The sequence below is a fragment of the Gossypium hirsutum genome, chromosome A02 (assembly GCF_007990345.1).
Source record: "Gossypium hirsutum isolate 1008001.06 chromosome A02, Gossypium_hirsutum_v2.1, whole genome shotgun sequence".
Classification (NCBI taxonomy): Eukaryota; Viridiplantae; Streptophyta; class Magnoliopsida; order Malvales; family Malvaceae; genus Gossypium; species Gossypium hirsutum.
In genome coordinates, this window is record NC_053425.1 from 100,285,030 (window position 1) to 100,302,824 (window position 17,795).

Consider the following 17,795-nt stretch of genomic DNA (forward strand, 5'->3'; position numbering starts at 1 on the left):
ATGTTGCAAAATGATTAAGATTTTAGGGTTTGACCATGAGAGTATTTAGGGTGTTTTCTAAAATTTTATGGAAGAAAATGAGTCTTGGGTGTCTTATAAACAACTTTTGTGAAATGTGTTAGCATGAAAACACTTAATAGGACTAATGTGCGTAAGTTGTAAAATAGATAATAAATGTGTGAAATAGTGGGAATTTGGAGTTGCTATAAGATTCAAAGAGGTTCGGCTAGTCTTAAGAAAAAGAGAAATTCGATAAAAATCAATTTTCGGGTTGAGGGGTAAAATGGTCATTTTGTAAAAGTTTAAGGGCAAAATGGTCATTTAGCCTAATTGTGAATTGTTGAGTGCTTAGGTTGATAAAGTGACTTAATAAGTGCATTTTATTATTATAGATCAAGAAATACCGAGTCCGAACCTAGACCGGGAAAAAGCCAAGCAAACCGGCTAAATCAACTAGTCGCCACATTTTGTAATTCGAGGTAAGTTGTATGTAAATAATACAACTACATTGTTAATTATATGTGCTTGAATTATTACAACATAAATTGCTTGATTGTGAAATTGAGAATGTATAATGATAAATGATATAGTAGAATTTCCGTTGGAACCTTAGGAAGTAAATCGGATATTCATGCCATGACATTTGGGTCATTCGTGTATGAGCTAGTGTAAGACATGTCTGGGACATGCATCGGCCGTATTATGAGAGCCAGTGTAAGGCCATGTCTGGGACATGGCATCGACATTGAGATGAGGGCTAGTGTAAGACATGTCTGGGACATGCATTGGCCTCGAGACGTAAGCCAGTGTAAGACATGTCTAGGACATACATCGGTTACGAGATGATAGTCAGTGTAAGACCATGCCTGGGACATGGCATCAACTTGAGATATGAGCCAGTGTAAGACCGTGTCTAGGACATGGCATCGGTACCTTACCGTATGCTAGAGGCTTATGTAATATTCGATAGTATTCCGAATGGTTCAACAGTGAAAGTTACGTTATTAAGCTAATGAGGAAAGTATAACCGTGTTGTGAGTGGTACAAGTGCCTAATTGGTGTGTATGAGATATGAGCTCAATAGATAATATGTGACTTGTATGGATGGTAATGAGTAAGTTGTGTTTATGCCTACCTTGGTGTTATAAGCATGTTAATTATTGATAAATTGTTGTTGTATACTTACTTATATGCAACTTAATAAGTTGTCATGCTTACCCCCTTCCCTTTTCATTTCCTTACAGCGTCGCCTAACTAGCTCAAGGATCACCGGAAATTAGAGATATCGATCACACTATCAACTGAAGCATTCGGTATAGTTGGATTTATATTTTTGAATATGGCATGTATAAGATTTAGACTTTATTATTTTGTGTCATTGAGGTTTGGCCATATGTATTGGCTTGGGATGGAAACCCTTCAATTTGTACTAAGCCGTGAATGATGGCTAACATTCATTTTGAATTTATCGTATGCTTACTCTTCTCGTACGCTCTTCTTACCCAAAATCATTCTCAAATCGTCTTGTACTTTGTCCGCGCTCTCCTTTTCTATGCATTATCATAGTTGAATGAATGTCTATTGTGGCTGATTTGGTTATAGGAATTATGTTTGTTTTGGTATTGGTTGGTATTTGTATAGAACTACATATGTAAGGGTGGCAATGGGGCTTGGTAAATAGCCTTATATTGTCCACACGGGTAGGCACACGGGCGTGTGTCTAGATCATGTGTGACACACGGTCTACCCCATGGGCGTGTGGTCCAGCCGTGTGTCCCCTACGCGTAAAAGATTTCAAGTCAGTATGCATGGTAGTAAACACATGGGCAGAGACACGACCGTGTGTCTCAGCCGTGTGAAGGGCATGGCCTAGCACACAGGCATGTGACTTGGCCGTGTGGCCCTTAAGAATTGCTAACGTCAGAAACAGAATGTCTAGGTTTTTGTACACGGGCTAGGACATGGGCGTGTCATGGTCGTGTGAAGGACACGGGCCAAAGACACGAGTGTGTGCTAGGCTGTTTGAAAACCCCGTATGTGTGCATTTAAAATTAATTCCATATGGGTAGAGAACATGGGCGTGTCCCTGTCTTGCTTAGGCTGTGTGAGACACACGAGCCATCAGTACGACCATGTTGGAATGCTCACACGGGCGTATTGCCCCTCCCACACGGGCGTGTGCCCCTATGTCAAGTGGTATTTCTATATAGTTGGAAAAAGAACCTGGATTGGTCCCGAATGATTTTCAATGTGTGTTTTGGGCCTCGTAAGCCCATATTAAGAATATATTGATAAGTTTAAGAAAGTTTTAAATTTTCCAAGTCATGAAGACTCAAAATTGGTTGTAAGTATAAGTTCAAGTTAGGTAACGCCTCGTATTCCGCCCCGGTGTAGGATACGGGTATGAGGTGTTACAGATTTCCATAAAGGCAAGGCTTTCCTTTTAGAGTTTCACCACGAAGGCTTACCCATCCGGAGTTTTTCCACAAAGGCATTCCTTAATATCTAGTACTCGCTACAAAGGCTTTTTTGCCTAAAGTTATGCCATAAAGGCTTTTCTTTGACAGAAATCGCCACAAAGGCTTTTCCTTTCTTGGTGATTTAGGCGATAGGGATTTTCCTAAACTTACACTTAGTGATGTTTGCCCCTCATCATCCTGGGACACACAGAGAACCACATTAGGTAATAACCTTCATTAAAAATTTCCATATGATGTAATAACATACTAGTTACAGTCTTACACGATATGGTTTTCTTCCCATATAATGCCATAACCTACCAATTACGGTCATACACAATATGATCCTTCAGTGCCATGGCCATGGACTTGTCCTTTTAGAGATTTATGTTTTTAATCCCGACAGACCCATTTGACAACTCCAGAGACAGATACAGACTCATCGTGCATCGACTTACTCATGAAAGATATTGTTATGCTTACCAGACACATTGCTTAACATATTTACATGACACATACACTTGCATAACCATTACTCATTAATCCCGAAATTCATGTCCTAAACTTTTAACTTTCAAATAACATGTTTTTCATACATGCAAGTTCATAGATATTTATTCTTTGTGCTTTTGGTCACTCAACACAGAAATATCTAGAAGGCATGCAATGTATGTGAGAGTCAGTTTAGAGACTCACCTGACTTTCATGAACAATAGCTTGATCCCCAAGTTTACACATGTATTTGCGGACCCCTTAAAAGTCACTGCTTATAAGACATTTGAATATTATCAAAACTTACTCATATCGCTTGAAATGCAAACATTCACCATGCAAGGCCTTACTTCTTTATCTTTCCATTCACACACATAAACAAAGCCATTCTCGCAAAAACAAGATGCAAATCCAGAATACTTACCCCGAGTGAAATACAACCTTATTCATGAACTCCGATCTTTAGTTTTAACTTAGTAAGAAATTCCTAATCAACCTCTAAAGCAAGGCAACAATAGTTTTATTTTCAAATTGAAAAAGAAGATAATTCTAAACTAAGTTGCAATATTTTATAAAGGAAACCCATGCTCTCCTAAGAGAACTTAACACGTGTCATTAACTTTCAAGGTTGCTCTTATTGGTGGCTTATAGTTGTGGAGAAGCGTATTCTAGAATCCAAAATCTTTTCATATGTTTTATTTGACTCGTCGTTCCATCCTAACTATCTTGTTAGTACGTAACTTATATGTAAACTAGACAAACTTGGCATCCGTTAACTTAGGTGACGTTTCTTACAACCCAAGAATTCTTTAATATCCTTTCCAACCTCTCCTCTTGCGCCAACACTTTTCTGGGAAGACATCCCTTACTCTAAATTCTGTTGTTACCTATGCGCCCTATGAGTGCGCTGGAGATGAAAAATTGGGTGGATAGGATCGTGCCGATCGAATTTCCTTTGGGCTACTCGCCTAAACTCAAGACCTGCGAAATTTGGGTGTTAAATATACTAATTAGAAAAAGGAAAAACTCAGGTAGCAAATATTATATTAACCCAATATTAAAAGTTTTAAAATTCATTCAATTGAAACCTATTTTTGGAGAAATTATTTTATGGGCCCTTCCCACCACATCATCCATGGTCCCTTTCCAATTATTTAATAACATTTTAACAAATTTTTCCATGTCATTGGCACATAATTTTGGTAAATTTTTTATCCCAAGCCTTGAATCCTGAATCATGAACCCTAATTCTAAACTTGAACCTCAAACCTTGAACTCAATCCTAAACTCCAAATCTCAAATCTTGGTTTGAGAGAGTTCAGGGTTCGAGATTCGAGTTTGGGTTCAGGGTTCAAGATTCATAGTTTAAAGTAAAAAAATATTAAAATTATATATCAATAACATAAAAAAGTACTGAAATCTTATTAAATAATTAGAAAAAGATATGGGAAGGATGTATAAAATAATTTCTCCTAAATTTTAGCAACATGTGTTTGATTTACATGCATGTTGATTAGCATTTTGCTGAACGCAAACAAACGCGCTCTGTGTCGGTTCCACCAACTTCTTACGTTACGTTACGTTACGTTACGTTTCTGTGTCTCATCACCACCACTTTCCCCTCTTATTTCTATCTCCTCTGTTTTCTCTTTTCCTCTTTCTCTCTGTAAGGGTTTCTTTGCTTTTTGTTCCTTTTTTTTTTGTAAATACAATAATTATAACAACAACAAAAAAAAGTCATGTCGAAGAAGAGGAAATCCGATACTACGCGCCTGGATGAGGTGAGTCGGAGCATGTACACTGCCTTCTGCAGCGCCGCTAATTCTCTTTCTCAGCTTTATTCCCACTCCATGAACCACCAGAGCTTCTCTTTCCTGGCTGGCGAACGTTACGCCTTGGTTTGTGGTTTTTTTAATTATCTCATATCTCTATCTCTTTATTTATAAATTTCCTTTATATGTTTCTTGAGAATTGATAATTTACTATGTCTGAAAAAGAATGAATTGAAATTAAACGGAACAATCTGTTTGGAATAGAATTATAGAAAACGTAATTATGTTTTTCTTTTGAAGAAGTTAAATTATTGTAGTATTTGATTGTTTTATTTTTTGTTGTAATCTGGTAAATGTCAACTTTGTTTATTTCCCTTAAAGAAGTGGAAATTTTATGTTCATTTCTGTATCGTTATTGAATACTGAATAAGAATTTCCCTGCTGTGTAATTGATGTTGGAATTTTGCTATTCTTTTTTGTGCAAATTCAAGTTTTGAAATGCTAGTTGAAGCTTAACAGTGTTTTTTTTAGTCTTTATTAGCTAAAAATGATGAATTATTGGATTAGCAATTGTTGAAAGCATAGAAAACTAAATAAATCTCCTAAATTCAAAAGCAAAAAAGGCATTGATTGGGTGTTCCTAATGTAACTTGTTGATTTTCGTCCTTGCTTTTACTTCATTGGAACTGTATCCTCTCTACGCGTCGTCTTAGATTTAGAAACCATGTCAATAGCTATTCTTGTGGATAATTTCATCTGATCATCTTCCTTCTGATTGTAGCGCCCATTTTTAAATAGTGCTGTAGGGATTCCTTGGCTTTCATATTTTAGTTGTTCAATTATGATTTCATATGTGTCCCTGGTTGGTCTTTTGGTATTGCATCTAATTGTATAAATCCTTCTCCCTTTTCCCTGCAGGAGAAACTTTTTGAGTGGATTTTGAGGCAGCAAGAAGAAGGATTGAAAGTGATGACAACTGATATTGTTGCTTATTTGCAGGTATGGTTTTTGATTTCTTTCTCTTATTTGGTTTCATGAATCTGTTTGCACATACCTCTTTTCTACTGAATTATATGTTTTTTTTGTATTGAGTTTTTAATGCTTCAACCAAGTATGGTTTATTATCATTCCAGTCATATGGTGAATTTAATTGGAGTGTCCATACAGTTAAGCATTTAACTAGAACAGTTTGTTTGAGGAATTTGACTGATAGGAGAATGAAATAAATGGATGGGAGGATGAGGAGTTTACTGTAGGATAAAAGAGACTATCGTTTTGCCGGAATTCCTAATTGATAGATGCATGGTCCTGGGTTAGAACTTAGAAGTCTGTTTTGGGTTTTGGATGGAAATGAGAGTAAAATAGGTAGATGTCGAGGGTGCAAGGCCCTTCGTTAGAAGTTGAAATAATGATACTTTCCTGGAAAGCAATTGCTGTAAGGCTTCCTATACATCCTGATATATTAACTGTGGGCTGCCTATACATCCCATATTGTTCCAGTCAGTTGAATTCAGCAACAGTCATGTACACCTTATTGAATGAGCCACTCATCTTTGTAGATAAATAAGATTGAAACCTTTCAGCTTTTTCTCGAGAACCCAAGAAATTGAGATTTTTATACAAGTTTGACTGATTTGTGCAGTGCAGGTCTCATGAAGGAGGTAAACTTTGTGGCTATAATGGACAATGTACAAGTTTTTGTTTCTTTTGGTCTTTGGGAGTTTGAATTTTATGGGATTAGAGAGAAACTGAGGAACATAATGAGTTAGTATAAAGAGAAAAAGGATGACTATATTTATAGATTAGGACTCGAATGAGTAAAGTCACTTTAGAAAAATATCCAAATTAAGTTTGAGTTTTATCAAGAAACAAAGTTTGAGGGAGCAACAACTTCGGTTTTCGATTGATTGTATTGAATGTTTGAAGGCCCTGTTCTGGTTCTTTAAGCAGTAACTCCAAGATATAGTAGAAAGTTGTACACGAGATGAGAGTCTAGTGTAAAATAAATAATCAATTCCTCTGGGCTTGAATAGTCAACTTCTGCTACCAATTGTCTATTTTTTAACTGAAATGGGAACTGATTATCTAGCACATTCCTAACCTATTCTAGTAGGCTGATGTGATGGTTTTGAATTGGTGAGGTTCTTTTGTGAATTCAATCTTTTTGTCCTTTTTAACTTTTTATGAGGAGCTGTTCAATATTTTTGAGGAAAAATGTGGCACGGATTTTGGCTGATGGTGCTATTAGTAGGTTTAGGCTTATCACTATAGTTTATTTGAAGGGGTAAAAATGATAGGGGTCTTCTTTTTTCCATGCTGCAACTCTGGGATCCATATTAAGAAAAAAAATATGTCATTATGTGATATTGAGTTGGCCTTGACACATCCACAAACTATTCAGTCACTCCATACATTATGATTTTAAAATATGAAGGCATGTGAGTTATTTAGTTATTCCGTACATCATGATTTTAAAAATATAATGAAGATGTAACTATTTGATCAATGTAATGGTTTTTTAGCATGGATGGTGATGATTGTTCGGTACCATATTACCCATTCATAATCCAGAAGATTGTTAACGTTGTGTCATGTCTAGTATTTGACATGAACCATTTTATTTGTGTATGGTATGTAGTTACATTTATATGGAAAATGAAGTGACAATTGATCATCTGTTTTTCCTGATAATTATCCTTTTCGAATTTCTGTAGAATGAGCTTGAATATGGAGCAGAGGATTTCCCAATGTCCCCCAGACAGCCATTTCAGCAGCAGCAGCACCCTCGGCCTGCAACACACCAGAACAACTTAGGTTCTCCTTTTTCTTCTAATCCAATTTCAGCAGGCACAATTGCGCGAGGAGTTCGTTCTGCGGATTACCAAGCAAAGAACTCCGTATTTTCAAATGCACTCTCCAGCCCTGTTCGTCAGAGCCTTCAGCACTACCACTCAGTTTCGGGTGCAAATAACATCAGCTCCTCTACCAATGAACCTCGAAATAATGAAACCTACCACATTAACCTACAAAACAGAGAAACTGATTCCCCAAGCACTAACGATTGCATGGATATGCATGCTGATGATAGTCCACACCAAGATTTTCCTTTCTGAAATTTCTATGGTCATTCATTTGCTGCTTTCTTCTTTTTTTCTTGTAAAATATCTTGAAAGGCTAGGAATCTGAAAAGTATCTTGAAATGTATTGCAAGTTCAATGTTAATGTACTATTGTCATATAATTGTATTTGTCTAATGATGGTGGTATTCGCTTGACTGGGGGGACATCTAGTTCTAGCCATCATCCCAATCTAGCAAGAAACAAACAACTGTTGAAAATTCTGGCAATATAGCATTGCTTATCGTGTTAGGTTTACTAACCTACAATACCTTGTGTTCCAGGTAACCCCTTGCGGATGATGACTAAGCTAAAGTTGTAAAGTACTAATACTAATCCAAAGCAATCAAAGATCCTTTTATGTTTCTTTCAGGAATCCATTTACTTAAGCCACTCTTCATAGTTTCTTAACACATTCTTCTAATGAGGAATTCTAGTCTAGGTTCTCATATTTAATATAAATTTATAAATTTATTACATAAATTTTTTTATAAAATATACAAAATAAGTAGAAACCAATTTTTTCGAGTTATTTTATTTTATTTAATTTTGAGATATAAATATAAAATAGTATTTATTATTTTAATATACTTTTTCATATCCAAGAGGCTCAATCTTGAGCAAGCATGTTTGTGTTCTCCGAGATTAACCAGACTGGACCTAGGCATTTTATGTAGGTTACAATTTTCAATATATTTTGTTTACCAAGCCCATAACCTATGCTGCTTGTTTGTGTATATGTGTCCAGTAATTAATTAGCTAAAAAAGAAGTTAAATCTATATATGCTTACAAAATATCAATTATTCTTTTTCCTAAAAGTAAAGGGAAAGTTAATTAAATAATATATTTTTCTCCTATTTTTCAACCGTGAAGAAAAAAGATAAATATAATCCTTTTTTTATTTTTCAATAAATATCTATACTGTCTTTAAATACTAGAATAAATTGATGTCATAAATTAACAGGATAGAATATAAAGATTAGATTTATAAAAAAAAATCATATGGATAATTTACATTATTAATTATCTTTTTTTTTTCAAAAAATATTATTTTATATAAATTTTATTTTTATTTCAAACGTATATAATAAAAAAAGAGCGATGAAAGGCGGCCCATAAGGGCCCATGTGATATAGCTCATATAAAAACGTCCTGCTTCTTCCTTCGTAAATCATAATCGTCTCTTTCAAACTCAAAACATCCGCATATTCTCTCTACCCTAATCTACAATTCTTCTTCGATTTCATGTAAATCTGCATCATTTAATTTTTTTTTTCAAAAGACAAAACCCTCTTATGTTCTATCGTAGCAGTTTTATTTATTTACTTGTAATTTATTTTCAAGTAGAAAATTAAACATGACGAAGAAGAGAAAATCCGACGCCACGCGCCTTGACGAGGTTGATCGGACCATGTACACCAGTTTTTGCAGCGCTGCGAACTCCCTCTCCCAGCTTTACACCCAGGCTATGAACCACCAACGCCTTTCTTTTCAGGCCGGTGAACGTCACGCGCTGGTTCACTTCCTATCCCTCTTTGTATCTATTTGCTCAATAATATTTTATTTGTGGTTGATTCCTATGATTTTTTTATGCGTGATTGAATCCGATATTTGTTTTGATAACCAAATGCCTAATGAAATCGCTTTATTTAAAATATTATATCCTTTGTTTTATAATATCTAAAATAAAATATGAAATCTCCATAGTTTAAATCTCACGTGTAACGAACTGTTTGATTTTGCTTTTATGCGCAACAATTATTATGTTGTTAGTTGTTCTATCAAAAGCAATCAATCATTTGTAATCTTATATGAATTTTCTTTTTAATATTTATGTGAAATGTTGAAGCAATGAAAACTTAATTAATTTGTAAAATGTTAAAATTTCTGTATTATTCCTTGCTGGTTTTGGTGTATGGAATTTGTTTTCATTGTGTAATACCTTCCTCTCTAATTGTATAGATCTTTTTTCCCTTTGCAGGAGAAACTCTATCAATGGATTCTGAGGCAGCAAGAAGAAGGGTCAAGGGCTACAACTGTTGATATAGTTGCTTATTTGCAGGTATTTTTCATTTCTTGCTTTCCTTAGTTGCTAATTAGCTATTTGCCTATGCCAATCGCATATGCTTTGAATTGAACTTTGCAACTAAACTGGATAACTATGAAATACTTTGTTGATGTCCTTGGATCCTACATTTTACGGACTATTTTATATGATATGTTAGACATGCTATTCCATTTAATTCTAGTTCTTTTACTTTGTTGGGTTCAGTCTACGAAAGACAATCTTGAATATCATTCTGGGATAATTTTTTTTTTGAATGTTTTATATTATTTTGAAGTATTATACTTATCTCTACATATTTTATGGTATTTTAATGTCAACAATCCAGCAACATCTTTTTCAAACGTCTGTATATTAGTAATTAAAGCTTGTTAAATTATTTAAAAGTGTATTCTTTTATGCATATTAATCATGTAATTGTTCATACAGCATGTAAGCCTTCCAAGAGTACCTGGTTTGGAATCCCTATCCATAAAAAAATTGTATTAAAGAAAAGTGAATTTAAACAAGAAGATATATGTAATTTTCATGCTTTATATCACTGCTTATGGAGCAATCATACTACTTAAAAAATAAGTGAACACTCCAAATATTTTTGTCTTAGTATTTTGTTAGGTGTATTATTATTCTTTATGTTACACATTTTTACTGTCATTTATTTGTTTATAAAAATATTAATATGAAGTAAAAATTAAAAATGTGTAGCATATAAGTAGATTAATAAAGTGATTAGTTTTCTTTAGAAGAGAACTAAAATAGGTAAAATCAATTTTAGTATTTACATTATAATTTAATTAATAATAATTTTTATATTTTAATGTTATTATCATCAAATTAATAGCTGATTGAAACACTTGGGGCTTGATTGGCTGCCAAATGCTACCAATTCATAGTTGATAATGTATCTATGAAGTATGCATGTTTTGGATATAATCTTTAACTAGATCAATTTTCCATACAACTGAAAGTTGATCATATATCTACGAAGTATGCATGTTTTGAATATGCCTCCATAGAGATGAATCTGTGTAAAATACTGTAACAAAAGGAATAGAGAAACTTGGTGGTAGATGTAAGGTTCTTGCGAAGTAGAATTTTGAGAATTATGGGGGTTAAAGGGGGAAGCCGCATACCATAAGGAACTAAAAGTGAATTTCAGAAAGAAAAAAAAAATCTACCTCGTTACAGATTTAGGATTTGTTCAACCTTTCTCTTTCTGTCTTTGAGCTTTCTCGTTTTAACGAATGCTTTGCTTCATCTGCATTTGTGGAATATAAAGATAGATCTACTCTCGCCGAAATGAGGTTATAGTTTAAGATTTAATCTAATTTTCTTTCGCAGAATGAGCTTGAATATGGAGGAGATGAGCCACCGGTGTCTCCTAGGCTGCCGTTGCAACACCCACATTCCCAGGCTCCAACGCAGTCGAACAATTTAGGTGCCCCTGTTCTGTCCAATCCATTGTCATCGGTAAATGTTGGGCAGGGAGTTCGGCCTGGTGATAACCAAGTTAAGAACTCTGTATTCTCGAACGCCCTCTCAAGCCCCGTTCGCCGGAGCCTTCAGCCCTACCACTTGGCGCAGGGCGGCTACAATTCAAATAACGTTTTATCTTCAGTAAACGGACAACGGAATAACGAGAGCAACTATTGTCACCAACAAAATAGGGAAGCCAATTCCCCCAGCTCTAATGACTGTATGGACATGCATGCCGATGATTAGATTTGTTTGGTGTTTTAGCATTTGTCTTTGTTGTGGTAAAATTTTAATGCGTTGTTAGAATTCATTATAGTGCAAAATTTATTTCTTAAGGTTGCAATGATGTATTTCTTTGATGGTGGTGGTAAGTTGTCATTCAATATATGGAAAAATATAGCATGAGGTAGATGCTTGACATTGAAAATACGCAGAAAGAGTTGTTTGTTTCATTGCAAAGAACAAACCTGGTTGGAATTTTGAGATGGCTAGCAAAGCTTTTAAACTGGACGTTAAATATAAATTTAACAACAAAGAGTGTGTTTGGTTTGCTGTATTGGATTAGAGATGTATTGGATTAGAAGTGTATTGGATTAGAGGTGTAATAGCAAATCAACTGTTTGGTTGAATGTAATGGAATAGATGCGTAATAGTAATTTTGTGTTTGGTTGAATGGAATAGAGGTGTAATAGCATAGTGGAAAAAACTAAAATGACTAGAATACCCTTAGTATAAATTTATTTTGGTAAATGATTATTGTTATTGTTATTTAAATTTTAATAAGATTATTATTATCAATAATAAATATTTTAATCATATTTAAACATAATTATTATTAAACATATTTTAATTAAAATATATAATTTAATAAAATTCTTAATAATTACCAGAAATTTTTTTTGGTAAATTATTATTGTTATTGTTATTTAAATTTTGATAAGATTATTAATATGAATAATAAATAATTTAATCATATTTAAACATAATTATTATTAAATATATTATACTTAAAATATATAATTTAATAAAATTCTTAATAATTAATATTCTTATATGAATTTACTCAAATCATAATATATTATATGATACTATAAAAGATAATTTGAAATAATTAATATTAAATATATTTTAATTAAAATATATGATTTAATAAAATTTAAAATAATTATAACTAATAAAATTTAATAAGTAAGAATTGAACTCTAAAAAATAAAAAAAACATAACCATATCGAATTATCATCAAGAACTCGATTGAATTTACAACAATTCTGAATTAAACGGAAGTACTGCCTCAATATCTCACTTTCAACTAAAAATATAAAGCAAGCATTCAATAGAAGAAATTCAAGCCGATACAATATCTCTTTCACCTTGCTCTCAACTCCAATTGGCCTTCCATGAAACCGATTCTTCACTTCAAACAAAATAGCTCACCAATCTAGCAGGAAAACGAATACTGTCCAAAGTTGCCATTGAAAATAACCTCCAACTTCATGTGTCCATTCCACAAGTTAAGGGAAAAAGCAATCTCTGCCAATTCTGGATTTATATGATGCATTGATAAATCAGGAAATAGAAGGCCATGAGGTAAGGTTGCTAAAAAATCACAATGAATCAAAAGTAATTTACCTCTCCAGGAAGGCTAAATTGCCAAGAGCACATGTTTCCTCTAAAGCACCAAAAACCAGAAGACATATTTGTTGACAAGTTGCAGTACTGCCTCAAGATCTTAGTTCAACTACAATATAAAGCAAGCATTCAGCAGAAGAAATCAAAAGCTTACTTGTTCCTCGTTTTCAGCAGAAGGGAATCTCTACTTACTCTGCCTATGTCATGAGCACCAATGCCAGAAACTAAACAATGAAGCTGAATGATGTCCATCACTGATCCTATGAATTAAAACAATCAATGCAATCAGCTAAATTCAGAAAAACAATTCAGAAAAACAATTACATGACAATGAAACATGAAACATGAAATAGTATAAGAACAATTTTATTACCATAATCCAAGTTTTGGTTAGTTCCCATTGCAACGGTAACATAGACACAGAAACATGCTCAATCATAATGACAGATACAAACACAATAACATCAGTCGAGGAAGATTACCACCATTTGATTGATACGCATGAACCCCGCAATAGTACATTCAATGACATAGAGTTGCAACCAGTAGCTAAGGTTAAATCCAGACGCACCATTGGCAGTTTCTAATGAAACTCTGAGTCGGTTTTGTACACCTCTTCTTAGATTGCCTATGACTCTTTCCCATTTGACTATCTCTAGATTTCAGAAGGATGACTTACAAAGATCATCTATGTGACTGTGTCTGTTATAAGAGAATGACACAATAGCACAGTAATTGTCTAATAATAACTGCAGGTATACGGAGAAGAGAACAACAAAGTGAAATATTAATAATATTTGGGCTTTGCATAACTGAATGCATGAGGAAATCATATGCGAAGTGCTTGAATTATATTCCTTATAAGCTCACGGTTTTCTTTGGATTCCCCTCTGGTTCATCCTCACCAAAGAAACGAGATTCATAGGTTCACAGATTCACAGATTCTAACATGTAGGTAGTAGCACGAATTGTAAACAAAGAAAAGGATTTCATGAAGTTTATTACAATTGATTCTCCTAATTTGTGGTTGTTAATTGCATAAATATTATATTTGCATGAGCTTGCATTGTATTTTCTTACATTCCAAACATATGAAAACGGTAAATAGTAAATATATTAAACTCTCCTAGGAGGAAGACAACTTCATCCATGGGGGACTGCAGGACACAGTTCTGGCATTTACTAATGGTTTGAGGCTGTGGCTAAGAACGAGCTCAAATGAATACAGACGGTGAGATAGGATCATCTCAAAAGATACTGGTTTTTATTTTCATTGCCACATTACGAGTTTGTATTCTTTGAGAGTTTCTAACAATTCTATGCAATACCAAGATGCAAAAGATCGATAGCCCAACAAAGGGGGCGGATGATCATTTATTTTTCGTTCTCAAAGCGGAACATTCATCATCAGTCTTAGATATTCATCCATCGAAACTCAACAACAAACAAATTATTACCATTTACCATAGGTGAAAAAAATCTTTGCAACCCACACATCACAAGACTTCCACACAAAAGGTAAGAACACAAGGAAGTGTTGGGGAAGCTCATTAGCAAGTTTGTTATAAGTAACCTATGAACATTTAAACATGTCAATGCTCAAACTCGCTCACCACTACCTTCTGATTCCATGGCCTTTAAACTTTCTGCCATCATTTGATCTCTGTTCTGTCTTTGTCTTTCTACAGCAACCATATACAGGGCTACATAAGAACTAATTGTGAATTACCAGCAAGAACAAGGAAACAAGATGAAGTTTATAATTCAAGAGTGAAAATAATTCAACAAAAAAGTGAAAATAATCCAATTTATCTGTCCGCATCTATCCTTCCTACAATTCACCTTTTAACAATTATAGACCTAGTAAGAAACCTATAACAATCACAAAAGGCAGCAGCCAAACTTTACCTTCCCGGTAGGGAGCCCACTCATGCTTACGCAGATGATGTGGAGCATCAAGTGGAGGCAACATCCCAAATTTCAGCATAATAGATGGCCTAAAACAATAATTAGACCATTAAACAAATAAGAAATTAGGTTAAAAAAACTCATTGATCCGAAAAATAGTAGCAGCATGAGCAATTTGACTCGCCAACTGAAAGAAAAAGAAGAAATTAAATGAAAATTTGTAACATAGGGTAGAAAGAGTGAAGAGAAACAGAGGGATTTTCCATTACTCGAGTGGCGAGCTCGAGAGACTGAGCGTTGTCGACGATAGAACCAGCGATGGCTACGGTGACAGTGGGGATATCGTCGGCTTTTTTGGTTTCACTGGTTGAGAAGAAGAAGGTCGACTGGTTGAGAAGGCAATCGAAAGAGTGGCAGAGCGAAAAAGAAAAGAAAGGAAACGGAGGGAACAAATCGGCAGCAAAGAGGCATAATGGACTGGGAGGAAATCGGCAGAAAACAAAAGCAAAGAAATAAGGAAGGAAATCGGATGAAGGAACAGAAGAGAAACAAGGGGATGGGGGGAGGGCAAATCAGGGAGGTGATGCTCAATCGGTAGCTAATCTGGGCAAAGAGGGGGGAATAGAAATTGGTGGTTTTCACCGATTAAGAAGGTAATGGATTAGATGCGTATTACCAATACATCAAACCAAACGACGTGTTAGAGAAGTATTAGGTGGGGCCCACCGATTAGGGGTGTATTGGCTTAGCCAATACACCAAACCAAACAAGCTGAAAATGCAAAGCCCAAATCAGAAGTTAAAATTAATGTTTGCTGCCAACTGTTCTCTGGAAATCAATAAATTTGTTGGATAAAATTATTATTTTTTATTTTTCAAAAATGAATTTTTGAAGTCTCTTTGAAATTTGAGTTTTAATATTTAAAGATCGAGTTTGACTCTGCTTTTCCGTTTTCATATAATATAATAATTTTTATTTATTTATTAAGATAACATAATTTTTTATCCCTGGTAATTAAGTTAATTTTAGTATTTTTTTTCACTTTAGCACTTAAATTTAGCAATTAGATTTATTTTTTTCCTTAAATTTGGATTCCGTTAAGATTCGTTGATGTAACCAATGTTCTTGGAACATGAGTGGATTGGTCGGTCGAATCGATTGAATTGAGAACCGATTAATATACTGGTCCAAACAAAGGGGTTGAACAAATTGAATCGAGAACTACTCGAAATTAGTAAAAAAAAAGGGGGACAAAAATAGTAGTTGATTAGATTGAACTGGTTTAATTTTTTTTTAAAATTTTTTTCAAAATTATAATTATTTATTTAACTATTGTTACTCTAGCAATTAAACCGATCAAATTGATTGAATTGAAAACCAGTGGTCTGATTGGTTCACCACTAGTTCGATTATTAGAATAATATATGACACTCTAAAATTGTACCATGTCATAAAAAAAAATCATACAAGTTTTTTTTTTTTAATTTTCAAGTGATGACATGGCAAAATCTCATAGTGTTGCTTCATCATATTTTTATAATTTTCAAATTTAGGAACCAAAATGATTCTAATTACCAAATTCAAGTACCAAAGTGAATAAAAAAAATTATAGGTACCAAAGTGGACCTAATTACCAAGTTTAGGGACAAAAACATTAGATCATCCATTATTTATTTTATATATTATTTAACCTATGTTATATAAAATTCAAATATACTATAACGTAAAATTTTTAAAAAGATATTGAATTGTTTATGTTTAAAATTTTAATAAAAGGAAAAAAATAATGCTAACATGTAAATAATAAATAATGAATTAAAATAATGAGCGGCCATAAATGAATTAGAGTTAATTATTAAAAAAATTAGATAAGTTTAAATAAAATTTAAAACTCGAAATAACTATATATAATATTAATATTATATAAATTTATTCAATCTAGTTCATAAACACCTCGTGCACCTTACTTAATTGCTTGGCTTCGGTTGAGAGCGGTATTGTTGAAGAGAAAGTTATGTTTGGCAATGGGAATTAAAGTTTTTATGGGTTGATTTAATTATGCCTTCGAGCTTCTATAAAAGACTCATTCCAAGGTTTAATAGAGATCTTTATATCTTTCATTTAGGCTAATTTTTTCGTTTGGGTTAATTTATCTGTCTCTACTTATATTATTTAGTTTTTAACTAAGTTGATATCATAAATTAATTGTATAATGCCTCAACCCAGTTAAAAAATATATATTTAAAAAATATTTAAAAAATAAAAGAAATATTGTGAGAATATTTTTATTTTTAATCTTTTATATAAAATTTATAAAAAAAATAATTTAAACTTAAAATAAATCTAAAAAATAACATCCTTAAACCTAAAACATTGAATAATAAATTTTATAAAATATATTTTTTACAAAAACTTTTTTCAGTAAACCTATTGATTATTACTAGTTTAATTGGGAATCGACTCAAAAATTATATTTTAGATATTAATGAATAATATTTTATGGGTATTTCCATTTTTTAGAATTCTTGTATAATAACTTAAATCACCGAAAACCACTTTTAAAACCATATGAAAAACTACCCTATTACAAAATATCTTTCCTTTTAAAATACTACCATTAAATTAAAAGATTAAATATATACTTTTTCATAATTATATATAATAATGAATAATAATATTTAAAGCATTAATATTTTCTATATCATTATATAAATTCTTAATTGAGTTAGTATCATAAGTCAATCGGGCATCAACTCGGTTATAAAAATAAATTATATTATTCAAGGTTAGTTTAGTCTTTTTATTTTTTAAAAATAATAAATAATTTACATATTGTGCGATTTGAACCCGAGACATTTGCAATGATAAAGCTAAAA

General features: G+C 33.1%; 2 protein-coding genes across 3 annotated transcripts; both read left to right on the forward strand.

The window, feature by feature from the left end:
* Positions 1 to 4,438: 4,438 nt before the first annotated feature.
* On the forward strand, positions 4,439 to 7,963 carry LOC107939979 (uncharacterized). 2 transcript variants are annotated; one of them, XM_016873383.2, is made up of 3 exons: positions 4,439 to 4,849; positions 5,642 to 5,722; positions 7,438 to 7,963. In XM_016873383.2, the coding sequence occupies exons 1-3, from the start codon at positions 4,691 to 4,693 to the stop codon at positions 7,834 to 7,836; spliced, it is 639 nt and encodes a 212-aa protein (XP_016728872.1). In that variant the 5' UTR covers positions 4,439 to 4,690; the 3' UTR covers positions 7,837 to 7,963. The 2 variants fall into 2 exon arrangements, with proteins under 2 accessions (XP_016728872.1, XP_016728873.1); XM_016873384.2 differs by having other exon boundaries at positions 4,441 to 4,732.
* A 1,044-nt stretch (positions 7,964 to 9,007) lies between these two features.
* LOC107939977 (uncharacterized) lies at positions 9,008 to 11,810 on the forward strand. Its single transcript, XM_016873378.2, has 3 exons — positions 9,008 to 9,356; positions 9,822 to 9,902; positions 11,247 to 11,810. The coding sequence occupies exons 1-3, from the start codon at positions 9,198 to 9,200 to the stop codon at positions 11,625 to 11,627; spliced, it is 621 nt and encodes a 206-aa protein (XP_016728867.1). The 5' UTR covers positions 9,008 to 9,197; the 3' UTR covers positions 11,628 to 11,810.
* The last annotated feature ends 5,985 nt before the right edge of the window (positions 11,811 to 17,795 follow it).